The sequence below is a fragment of the Mastigoproctus giganteus genome, chromosome 2, assembly GCF_048544385.1.
Source record: "Mastigoproctus giganteus isolate SK-2022 chromosome 2, ASM4854438v1, whole genome shotgun sequence".
Classification (NCBI taxonomy): Eukaryota; Metazoa; Arthropoda; class Arachnida; order Uropygi; family Thelyphonidae; genus Mastigoproctus; species Mastigoproctus giganteus.
This window is the reverse complement of record NC_143576.1, coordinates 98,772,578-98,786,074: the sequence shown is the minus strand read 5'-3', so window position 1 is coordinate 98,786,074 and position 13,497 is coordinate 98,772,578. Positions and strand designations below refer to the sequence as shown.

Sequence of the window (13,497 nt, the reverse complement as noted above, 5' to 3'; positions counted from 1 at the left end):
GATATTTCTGTTTTAACGCATTTTTATTTAAATATATAATAATATGTATAAATAATATATTTGTAAAATCAGTAAAAATATAAAATAAACTTGAGGCACCTCCACCAACATTTTCGTGCAACGTTCGCGTAACTTTTGAAATTGCCATTAAAAATGTTATCAGCAGTAAAGCATCAGAAGTTTTTCTTAATTTCAGACCGATGTTTGCAGAAGGAAGGAAAATGAATTTTCGAGTCCATTGAAAAACTATGTACGTCATATTGTTGTCCTTGAAAGGAAATATGCGTTTTGATAGGCTACAACAGCTGGGATTAATCAATCTGGTGCAGACCTGTTTACACAAGGCCGTGCCATGATGCGGGGCTAAAGAAAAATGCTGAAGATTAGCACATCACGTATGTCTGCGGTATATACTACAAATATCCTTTCAGTTGACATCTTATTGTGCATCATCTCTTCTTTCTGTTAGAACATATTTTATTGGTTTTAATCGATTGTGTTAAAATTCAGATCTTGATGCTTAAACAAGAAGCTTTATGGCAAGAAAAGGTGGCAGATTTATTTAATTTTACTCTGATTGTTTCTTAACTCACAATGAATGTCACATCATTGGTAGAGATGATACTTTTATTCATGGTAGCACTTTCTGGCAGAAATGCTTTTACTGCTGCACAGGTATTTGATTCTGTAAACAGCTCAGGAGATTCAACAAACCACACGCACCTAGCTTATCCCTTTGACTTTATAACCGAGGAAGATGTGCAAACCACGATGGAAGCTATTAAGGCATCTACAGACATTGATATTATAAGAAGATGGGAAATGATGGAAAAAAGTGCTTCAAAATTAATGGGATCTTTTGTGAAATTTTTGATTCCGATTCTCTTGGAACTTTTTGAAAACGTTGAAGTTTCACAAAAGTGTATGGGTGGAGTCTTTAAAACTCTGTCAGGATTCAAGAGTCTTCGTTCTTGGGCAATATATAGTAAGTTCATTTTTTAAATAGTTCGTCGTGCGGTGAACTGTAATACATTTGTTAATTATTATAGTTGTATTACTCTTTTGCGCGTGTTAAGTACGCAAAAAAAAAATGTTAAGCGCAAAACCAACCTATCTATGAGACGTCGTTATAGTGCGTCTGTATGTGTGCGTAGCACTTTCACCGTCTTTTCCACACTGGGTGGAAAAGGCCCAGGTTAGAATCCCGCCATTGACGCGAGGCAGAACTTTTATGGGCTCTTTTTTTCCCACTCAGTGGCTGAGTTAGTCAGTCTTAGGCTTAGATAGCGAGGTACGTATCCCCTGAAAAATCAAGTTTTTCGTTCAGAAAAACAGGCATATCGACCAGTGTGTGTGACATTTTATTTTATAGTGTCTGTAACTGCGTGTATTTTGCGGTCTGCTTGTTGGATGAAAAACGATCCATCACTTGAGCCCGGTAATTCAGCGAGGTTGCAAAAAAACCCATAAAAAAATCGGGCGTCATTGGAGGGATTCAAACCCACGCCTCTTCCACCCAATTTGTAAGAACGTGGTTATAACCACTTTGCTACACACAAGGTCGATATTACACAAGATTACGTTTGAATTTTCTCCGAATATTGCAAGATATTTTTTTTTTTTTTTAGATTACAATGCCTTCACGGTTAGTACGGAGGTTACGATTACAATTATTCCACGTTTGGGAAAGGTTCAAATCCTGTCTCTGCGGAAGAAAATTTTAGCTTTTTCACAAAGTGGCCAAGTCAGTTGCTCTTGAGTAGGGGGGATGCATGGTGTTATTTCCGGAAAAGTTTTTCGTCCAACAGAAGAATACGCGCTATTAGAGGTACTATATTCTGACTCCGCATGGTTTTAGCTGCTTGGAGCATAACCCTTTCCACTACGATCAGATGTTCAGAGAAGTTTAGGCATGGCTATCAAATTGGACTGGGTTAAGTACGTTAAATTTGTATCCATTGGCTTGGTAGGTTTGCATAAGCTTCTGCAATTTAATTTTGAATTTCTTTTTAATAGTAAGGTGGAGTTTTTTTTTTTTTTTTTTTATTTTGTATTGTAATTTATATATTCACCAACTTTTGTAGTTATCGTGGCATTTCGTTTGCTGTTATTATTTACTGCTTTATCTCTCTACAAGTTCTTGTGGACTTTTATGCTAAACTCGATTGAGTTTATAGGACTCGTGGAAATGCAGATTTTTTTTGACTTCGATAAAGTCGTTTTAGCATTAGCAGTGGCAAATAATGCAATTTTTTCCAGATCTGGAATTCAATGAATTCCAGACCTGCATGCATTGTTATTATTATTATTTTTTTTTTTTAGGATGTTGTTGTTTGGTTTTTAGGAGCATCAGCAACTAAGGCCACATTGCTCGGGGGATATGCGGTGGTCATACCCTGACCTTTCCGCATCCTCCATATTTGGTGGGCACGGGCTCGAACCTCTGTCTAATCAAGAAGCGTGTGCTACGCACTGCTGCTCCTGCCCACCTGGCTACGGAGGCGCCAGTATACAAGATGTGGCATAAGTATTGCCTTATACAACGCGATAATCACCTCTTTATCCCTGCTAGCAAGATTCCTGTATATCATCTTCATTGCCCTCGTGAGTAGTACAGTTGGTAGAATCTCTGTCCTTTCCACACTGAGTGGAAAAGACCTGAGCTCGAGTCCGGTCGATGACGGGAGGAATTTTCCTGGGTATTTTTCACAACGTGGTTGAGTTTGACGGTCTCTCAGACGAGGGTAGCATGGTTTTTGTCTCCTGGAAACTCGAGCTTTTCATCCAGAAAATCGACCTCAAATGCATTTTTTTTTAATTAAACACTCCTGATGTTTGAATTTTTTGTTATTATTAATAACATTTTTTTTTTTGTTATTTTTTAATATATTTAAGAATTTTTGCACAATTAATTTGTACCAATTTCATATACCTGCACTAAATTTGTATTGATTGACTTGCATCATTGACTCAAATCTCCTTTAATTGCTTATCGTAGTTTACATAAGATGTGATCTGGTCTAACTCGTAATGATCTACCAGACGAAGAATCGGACTGAATTTTCATTTTGTTCTTAATTTAAATAGAAACGTTTTATGAGAAAGTGTAGTTTTTTAAGGAATTGAAGATTTATTCCTGATAAGAGGGTAATATTTAAAATTTGCTATGAAATTACCTTGTAAATGATTCTCAATCCTTGAATATGTTTTCTAAAAACTAATGGTTTCATTTTCTATTTAGCCAGACAAAAGTGATGATAATTAATGATTGCCATCTTGCCTCAGCATATATTTTATAACAAGTATTTGAATTTTTTTCCAAATTTGTTAAGTTTAAAGAATTAGGAGACCAAATTGGACAGGCCTGTTTTAGAATAGGGAATAATAAAGCGGAATATAATTTTTGCGTTAATTTAGAATCTTAAATAGATAAACCTAATAAGAATCTCCTTATAAAATGGAGCTTGCGATAAGCTGATGATAAAATGTTAGTTGTATGAGCGGTGAATAAACAATTCTCTGTAAGGGTAACTCCTAGATCTTGTATAACAGATACATTTGAAGGTCATACCTTTTTGTCAAGTAAATCTCCCCCCTCCTATGATATCTATTTGCCAAGCTTTGTAGGCATGGATCCTCTCTGAACCCTTTCTAGACGTTCTGTGTCTTTCTTAAAAGCGTGGCTTCTGAACCTGAACACTATTCTAAATGCAGTCTCACCATCGTCTTATAGAAATGTACAATAACATTCTTTTCCCCACTTGCGAGGGTATATCATCGTCAGTACAGCGTGTTACACTGGGTGGAACACTTCAAGTCTGACTCAATCGTAACTTCCTAGTGTTTTTTGTTCCGCACCACTTTTGATTACACTTCTCTTACTTTTAAGTAACTCCTAGATTTCTCTACTGTATGTGCAAAACTTTACGTTTAGAAGCATTAAACTTCAGTTGCTATTTGTGCAACCGATCGAAGTGATTTAGAAGCAAAATGGCCTGGTTCTTAACTGCTCTTCCTACTTCTAAATCAGGAGCAAAATTTGACTGCTTATCCTGCACTTCCTCATCAATGTTATTAAGGAAGATATTCGACCTGAGGGACTTCCCTTGCTCCACTGGACTGGTCTACTCTGAGGTATGTCTATTCATGACTGCTGCCTCCTGTCTTTTAGCCAGCCCGTAATTCAAAAAATCATTTAAATAGTAATCGAGTTTTCTCCAGTTTATATAATAGCCTTTCATGGAACCGCTTTACTGAAGTAAATGTAAGTAATGTCAATATTAGTATTTTTTTTTCCATACACCTATTTTATGGCTTCGTCATAATAACTAAGTTGTTGGTCAGGCAAGACTCCTCTCTACGAACCCATTCTCTGAAAGGCAAAGGCCGGCATTGTATCCTTAACCTGCAAAATCTACGATCTTTCCCACCAATATAGTCAAACTCACTGGTCTATAGTTGCTCATCACGATCTTTAGCATTTCTTTTGCGGATTGGGGAAACTTTAGTTCTTCACTCGCCGGAGATGGGGATCTAGCGATGATGTAATTAACATTCCTAAAGGGATGGCGCACTCACATGTAATCATTTTTAGTGTAATGTGCATACCATCCACTCCTGGAGTCTTGTTCTCTCTTAGCTTAATAGTCTTTCTTATTTATTAAGAATCTTCTCACCTATAGAACACTCAACCCTAGATAATGGTGAGAACACTGAGAATTACAGAGAATCAAAACAGTCGCTAGTATTGATTTATGTTATATATATAGTACCTTATTTGTTTTTCAACTGTAATGATCGTTGCAACGTACCCCTTCAACGCCTGCGACTTCTGGGACCATTGATGGGAGGTAAGATAGGCGAAAGCTGATTAAATCACTGGCAGAGCCAGTGATTTAATCGGCTTTCGCCTGTCTTACCTCCCATCAATGGTTTCGTTACACTTATAATGCTCATAAAAATCAGTTATTTCGCGATAGTCTGTAACTATCCCATTCTTTCTTTTTTTTTTTTTTTTTTTTATTATAAAGGCTAAGTCGGCACAGAAGAGGGCTGAATGGGTTTCTCTTTCCAGAAACTCGAGTATTTCATCTAGCAATAGTCAAACCTCACAGAACAAACACAATAACGCCTCATAACTTTGGCGCAAAATTCCAAGTAATTTGCCACAGTTGTGGCATTTGCTCTGTTTTAATAAGGAAACTTCATTAACTTGACTTCTCTGGTGATACAAACGTGTAATGAAATGATTGTCGCTTTCAGCTGTTGTGATGTTGAATGACTTTTTTTAAATTAATTACCATTAGTTTAATACCTTTTTTTTTTTTTTTTGAATTGTGGTCATCCTATTCATAAATATTATTCACATATAAAGGAAGGGCTGGGCAAAATAATAGAAACATCTGTTATGAAAGTAGTAGTATTTTTAATGGATGTATGACATATTTATGAATATGCAGTGATATATATATTTTTTTTTTCTTGCAAGTAGTACTGTGAAGGAAAACGAATAAAAGCGTATGTTTATTTAGAGGTGTTATGAAAAGATACATTAAGAAAATGACCGACTTGTCTGAATTCCAAAGAGCTCAAATTGTGTGCACGTTTTAATAAGGACATCGGTGACCAAATCTGTGATTTGTTTAATGTATCCAGAGTAACTATATCGAAAGTGTTGTCTATATTCACCAAGTATAGAAAAATACAATTTGGCTGGACGAATTGTGGCAGAAAATCGATGTTGATTGAAAGAGAACCCCGGACATTGAAAAGGATTGTAGCCCGAAAACATAAAACTATTCCCAAAAAATAACTACGGAACTTGATGCGAATCGCAGCATAGTCCAGTTTTATGCAAAACAACTCGGCAAGAACTTATAAAGCAAATTTGTGGAGAGCCGCTATTTTTAAGCCTCTCGTTACTAATGGTAATGCTAGAAAGTGGTTTCACTGGGTAAGGAGCACAAAAACTGGACACTTAATGATTGAAAACATGTCATATTTCAGATCGTCATTCGCACTGTTTTCAACATTGAGTGTTTACGTTTGGCAAATGCCATCACCCTGTCTTGTACCAACGGTCAAGCATGGAGGAGGATCAACAGTGGTTTGAGCAGTAATATCTTGGTATTCTTTAGGTCCTATCATCACCATAAACAGGCGAATTACTGCCACTTATCACCTTGATACTGTGAGTGACCAGGTTCATCTCATAGTGCAAACAGTTTTCCACAGACTATGCCATGTTTCAAGATGATAAAGCTCCAATGTACACAGTTAGATGTGTCCAATCTCGGTCTCTGAGGAGCGTGAAACTGAGACTAAGTATACTAGCATCTTCCATGGTCTCCACAATCACCAGACTTTAACGTTGAGCCACTGTTTGCATATTTGGAGAGGAGGAAAGTGAGAAGCAGATTTCCTCCACCCTCACGATTTGAGGAGCTTTAAACGTTCCTCTATTGAGAATGGTCCAATATTCCTCTTAAAAGACAGCTCAAGATTTATTTGAATCTATTCCATGTCGAACACAAGCTATTTTAAAAGCAAAGGGTGGCTCAACGCTATATTACTGCATACCTGTGACTCTTATCACAGGTGTTTCCATTATTTTGTCCACCCCGTGTATGTTTCGAAACTTTATTTTATTTAAATTAAATATTTAAAGTCGCTATTTCACTATTAGTGTATATTATTTTGAGTGGTTCGATATATTCACTTAGACAATTTGCAAATATTCTGAACAATTTCGGTATAATATTTTATAATTTTATTCACAGTCAGAGCGATTTTGCTTTTTAAGGAAAAACGAAAGAAATATAATCTACAAGGAAATATTTAATTGGCTGTAGTAATTATTATCAAGTTATTTTTATATGCCAAGGTCTAATCGTGCTTAATGTATAAAATGGTCTGTATGTATGCATATTAATCAAAACTATAAAAAATAGTTGGTCAGGGAAACATGACCGAAATTTCTAAACAGTATATGATGTAAGATGCAAATCTACAGAAAACCAGTTCGGTTAATAATCTAGAAAATTGCAAGTAGCAGTTTAAATTTTTAATGAAAGAAAGCGAAGATATCCGCATTCTTCTTTGTTTTTTACCTTACCTTTCCTAATAATCTCTCTGCCTTATTGTCGATCCCCCGCTCCATGTTCAAAAATGACACTATTGTCAGAAATATCCGAAACGCCTCTATAATTTGGAGAAAATGAACTATACCCGCCACTCTTATTAGGAATAAGAGATGCTGAAAAGAGTATTGAACTTGGCAGTTTCTAACAGAGAATCATTATAGAATGTTGTATTAGCAATTAATCTATTCGTGCCTTTGTGGCAAAACTGCAACGCCCTTAATTAACAGCGTTTGAGGACTACAGCGCTGTCAGAAGATGGGTTGATAGATCCTATCAGCAATCATCGAATATTTTCGATCAGTAGTTCAGCGAAGCCACTGGAAATGATGTTAGTACAAGAACGATACGCAGGGAGCTGCACAGCATCACATTTGACAGAAGAGCTGTGGCACACAATCCAATGACACCACATATAGTGCACTTACGGAAGAAAAATTAGAGGATACTCCGCACTTTTTGCGCGAATCACACGCAAGGAATGGGGTTTGAGGCGGAAAACCCTCAGCCTCTACTATAAAGCTATTTTCCTGCCAGCGATTACATATGCTTCTGGAATATGGTATCGCAAGGCTACCACTGCAGTGAACCGGAAAAAATTGGAGACTACACAGCGACACATACTCTTAACCATCTTGAGAGCATGTAACACTGTAAGTACCCACGCACTCCAGGCTCTAACGGGATCCCTCCCTCTGGACCTGGAGATTGTTAAGCATGGGCTACTCTATCAACTGACCAAAGGCAGAACGGCAACATACCTCGACTACACCATAGATCTGTCAAATGATCCCAAAGTAGAAAGGAACCGTCTCTCTGCTTACCTCCAACAAACTTGGCAGGCCCGCTGGGAGACCTCCAGCAAAGGTGCAATAACCAGAAAATTTCTACCCAACATACGGCTAGTATACCCGAATTATCCACCGTGGCTCTCACCAGGACTCTACACCACCTACCTGCTGACGGGACACGGGGCCATTAGAGACAAACTACAAGGATTTGGACTGAGTGATACACCGTTCTGCCTCTGTGGTGAACGTGAAACGTGGGAGCACCTAATGTACAGTTGCCCACTATATGAGGACCTCTATTGCAGGTTCATTACTAGAACACAGCTTAACCTCCGTAATCAAGAAGACCTCGCCATAACTGAAGTTGACACATACAAGGCATTTGCGCAGCTGGCCCAGGACCTCTTCACAAGGAGAAGGATGCTCCCACAGCCTCAACCACTGCAGTAAACAACCATGCCGTGCAGGCCAGCAGAATGTCTACACAACCACGGAAACCTTCCCAGATACTACCATGCAAGGGCTCAGAGAAATGATTGCAGCAGATTGCTGCCACTTAGCCATATGGCGATCTGGGCTGGCAACCTTGACCAGCCTGCTTTCACTCCTATTCCTTGGCAGGGGGGGGGGGAGATGGCTCGTTGTCTTCTCCTCCTCCTGCCATCCCCCTTTCCCTCTGGTGGGGCATGGGCATGCCCCACTGACTGCAGGGGCCATCTACCCTATCGGCCCCTTACTTCTCTTTCTTCCCCCCAGCCTTCAGTCTCCCTACCCTTCTCTTTGACTATACACCGCGAAAGCCCCACGCATTCTAATTTAAATTAGCACCAAAATTATTGCCCGCCCCATTAGGCCTCTAGAACTTGTCATTTTAGCGTACAAGCCCATGGTAATTTTGGGGAACAAACCCCACATATTAACTTAATAGCGATTTTGCAATTATACCACCGCGATTATCTATCTTTTTTTTTTTCTATAGGACCCAGCCGCTGAAATCCCAGGAAATTAGGCGGCGGGACCTGCCAGAGTATAATAAATTTCAAGGTACACCTGGCCAGCCTCCTCGTTGGCATAGTACGGACAACGTCGGGTCTCATCAGGGGCTCGACGGCCAATAGGCCAGAAGAACAATGGGCACAACATACTACACAACACATGATCCACACACTTTTAAATCTCTGGTCTTGACAGAGTACTGTCCCTCGATACAGCGAACACTCGCGGAGATGGGAGAAATTCCTGGTGCCGTGTGACCCCTCAACATACTTTGTACTTTGTAATCCAATGACTGCCTACTATATGATGACCTCAGATCTTCTCTCATCACACAAATTCATTTCATCCCGAGAGACCAGGAGCAACATCTCCTGGAAGACCACCATACCTATACAGCCTTTTCGAACTTTGCTCAGAGCCTCTTCATGAGGCGAAAAACCCTACCACAACCTCAGAATCAGACCCAACCAGACAATGAAACGGCCTAATCAGCCATGTGTCAAGACCACTATTTGCTTCAGCATACTGCAATCCCCGTGAAGACTTTCAACCTGCACAATAATTGTGCCTTTACAATGCAGCCTCAATATAACCCCGATCTACCATGACTGCCGCTCCGGCTTTGCCCCCACCAAGTTGACTCACCACTGAAATGACTCCACTACCTGGACGGGACTTCTTTGTTCCAGGATTGACACTACACGGATTTGATCCTCTCGGATTGACTCTACCAAATATATCTGCATGCAGCTCACTACTGAAATGACTTCACCACCTGGACGGGACCTGTCTGTCCCAGGATTGCACTACTCGAATTTGACCTTCTCGGACTGGACTCTGCTAACTATGACTTCACGCAGCATTGCTGCCAGTGCCACCTGGCGATCCTGAACCCGTGCTTCCTTGCACGGCCCTGTTTCTCCCCTGTACTGGCGGGGAGGAGGTGAAGGTTCCCTTGTCTCCACCCAGCCGCCCCCTCTTTCCTTCTGGTGGGGCATGGGCCTGCCTCACTGATTTTGGGGTCGTCTACTCTATCGACCCTATACTTCTGACTCTCACCCCCCAGCCTTCCGTCTCCCCTCCCCCTCTAGCTTTCCAACTACTAGCGTTCATCCCATGTCAAAATTATCCTAGCCCTACACCCAAAATTCTTAATTTCACACTGTATAACTTAAAACTCCTTTGGCCTGACCCAACCTCTAGCGCACCTCTTTTTTTTTTTTTTTTTGGTCCTAGCCACTGAAATCCCAGGAAATTAGGTGGCAGGACCTGCCAGAGTACTTATTTAAAAATACTGGTGTACCTGGCTGACCTCCACGGGGCTAAGTGTGGGCAACGTTGGGCCTTAGCAGGGGTCCAGCGGCGGAATGGCCAGATGAACAACGGTACACGACACTACATCCAACAATATCCGTACACTTTTAAATCTCTGGCCTTTACAGTGTTCTGTAACACACGACAATGTAGACTACACGGAGATGGGGGAAACCCCTGGTGCCGTTAGACCCTAAACACACTTTACTTTACAATCCAACGTTACAGAGCACAATGCACTGCGTCGACTTGCCTAGTACACTTCGTAACTGGTCCCTGTTGCGGAGTGACGAATCAGGGCACGTAACGTTCTCGAGATATGGAGAATACCCGAAGAACGCAATTTACCGAGTGTATCATTCCAACAGTGAAGTCTGGGAGAGGGGTGCTGCCGCTTTCTGGGACCATTTCTTGTGGTTAGGTCTTGCACCATTAGTCGTTATTCCTGGAACAATGAATGCCATGTAGTAGATCGACAATCCGGACAATTTTGCTCTTCCTGAACCGTGGCAGCAGTATGGGGAGGATTATTTTTCTTTTTATGGGGAGGATCCTTTTCTGTTTCAGCGTAGCAATGCACAATACAATGCTGCATAGCATAACTACTTTGTTTGAAGACATGGGCGTTCCCAGAGCTGCAATCTTAATACTATTGAACATCTTTCGTATGACCTGGAACATCAGCTTCGGGTTAGGCGAACGCTCGTTCAGTCAATAGTTGGAGGAAAAGGGCCGAAGGTGAGGCAATACGTTATTGCTGAAGGTAAACGTAACAGTTCAATGTTTTTAAGTGGAAGTTTTACTTTCACACACCATTTGGCTGTTCACTTAAACAAAATATATTATTCACACTCCGGCATACGCATGCTAAACTAATACAGACCACCCACCAGCTGATAAGCCACTAAACTTTGATTGCTGCCCTAGCAGTTTTCAGACAGTGTTCATCTATTCTGGTGATAATATATACAACTTAAGTTGTATAGCATCACCTGTAAAAGAAGATATTAGCAACTTAAGCAGCAATGTGGATTTGTCTCAGAGTTGAACATAAGCCCATACGATACTTACGGCATTATTGAGGGAGTAGAGTACTACTTTCAAAACTGGGTGTCACGGTACTGAGATCTGAGATGAACCTTTTCAAGTGTGATGCGAGATTAAGAAAAACTCGAAGTTGAGTGGGACGGATTACTGTACTGAGTGACTTCATTAGGTGCACCTAACCTTTTCGTGAAATACAGAGCTCATTGAGTAGCAGCATGACTCTTTTCAGCAAAAACTCAAGACGGTACGGTCTGGCAACACTGAACAATGGAGAATTAAGAAAATATTGCCTGGTCTGACGAACCCTGTTTCGTACCATGTGATATAAAGCAAGTGGGCAAATACATACGGATGCCGTATGTATGCAAATCATTGAAAGAATGAGCAAGACCAAAAACTTTTGCGATTTTGAACCTGGCATGGTAGTCCGCGCTACACATGCCAGTATGAATATTTCGGGAACTGTAATCCTGCATTTTTACCTCTGTGTCTGAGGCGTCTCGAGATTAGTCCAGTAACTAAATAACATCCAACCAACGGCGATCCTGTGGTCGCAAACAGCTCGTACACGCGAGAGGTTAACGGAGACTGACAAGACTTGTAACAGTAACAAAGGCAGCAATCAGTCAAATAGCAAGCGAGTAAAACAATGTAACCAATGATGGACAAATTATTGTACCTTGTCACAGATGGGGTATCGCAGCCGACCACGGAACCCAGTTCCACTTTTGTCAGCAAAAAATAAGAAGGTATGGTTGCAGTAGGCTCAGAAACTAACACTGGATATTCAAAGATTGGAAAAAAATGCTGCCCGCAATTTTGATTTCTGTTGTTTCACGCCTGGGAAGACCAGAATACGGCGAAAACAGCATGGGTCCATGGACCCACGTTTCCTGGTGTCAACAATGTAGATTGGCAATGGCGCTGTAATGGTGCGGGAAGTGTTGGTGGGGCTCATTAGACCTATTGATACCAATGGAGGCAACATTTTGATGCCACACGTTATCTGGATATTCTTTTTGGCCAGGCTCATTCCTTCATAGCTGCTGTGTATTCGAATGGGTTCTTCCACCAGAATAACGTACAATTCTGAGCTTGTCACATGTGCGTAACAGGTTCCAGGACTGAAATCACCGAGTGGGAAGGCCACTGCGCTTGCCTTTCTAGTCACAGATTTCAGTCCAATTGAGCACTTGTGGGATGAGGTGAAGATCGAAAACCATCTCAGTAGAGATTGAGAACCAGCTAGCTTAAAACAATTGTGTGAAGCAATTGATCAAAATGGTATGTTTTGAGAGCTTAAGGGGAACCTACTCGCCCTTAAATAGGATACATAATAAAGTGGCCACTCGGTGTTATATCGTTGCATCTCTTTCAAAACCACGTGAAAAAGGCTTAGTTCGATTGCGATTACTGGACAAATTTGCGGCATATTTCCGTCGCAGATATACATGTTTCCTTTCCTCTCCTCTCTAGGAGTCTAGTTTTTCATCCCTTAAAACTAAAAAAAAGTAGACCACGAAGTACATGCAACTTAATAGCACGATATACTGATGCTCACGACCTAAGTTGCTTTCGAGCAAATTTTAAACGCTGCAACTTAATCGAGCCTACCAGATCACAGGTATTTGAAAGGGGTTGCTATTAAATGTACCTTTTTAACTTCAGAGTAGTGTGGTGCGACCTAAGTTTTGAATTTATTTGGTGGAAAATTCGCGTTTCACCATTCTAGTCTTGCTCGCAGATTTTAATGATGGGATCCATGTCTCATCGCGTATCACAATCTCCAATCAAGAAATATATTCCCCGCCATTTTGTGACTTTCCAAATGCTTAGAGAAACCTCAATTCGCTATATACTGCCCTCGTGGGAGCACAGTTGGCAAGATCGCCGCCCTCCCCACACCCGGGTGGAAAAGACCTCAATTCGAATCCCGTCGATGACTGGAGGAATTTTCATGGGTCTTTTCACAAAGTGGCTGAGTTAATCGGAAACTCAGGTTTTTTTTTTGTCCCGGAAAGTCGGGTTTTACGTCAAGCAAAACAGAAAATCGACCTCAGAACACACGCAATTCAGACAATATATACACGGAGCAACATGGCCTTAGTAGCCGATGCTCCTAAAAAACCCAATAACAACAGCATAACATCGCTATACATCTTCCACTGACTATCATCATTTTTCGAAATTGTCTATACACTGAAGGGTGA

General features: G+C 40.7%; 1 protein-coding gene across 3 annotated transcripts in view; it reads left to right on the top strand.

Moving 5' to 3' along the window:
• Window positions 1-13,497, top strand: part of LOC150089455 (nose resistant to fluoxetine protein 6-like) — a 129,952-nt gene that overhangs the window by 39,168 nt on the left and 77,287 nt on the right. Inside the window, exon 1 of one of the 3 annotated variants that reach the window (XM_090389499.1) lies at window positions 399-985. The exons of the other annotated variants lie outside the window; for them this stretch is intronic. Within the exon in view, the coding sequence (XP_090245625.1) occupies window positions 595-985 (391 nt within the window). The 5' untranslated portion in view covers window positions 399-594. Of the gene's footprint in view, window positions 1-398; window positions 986-13,497 lie in introns of those variants that run through there. 3 annotated transcript variants of the gene reach the window in all.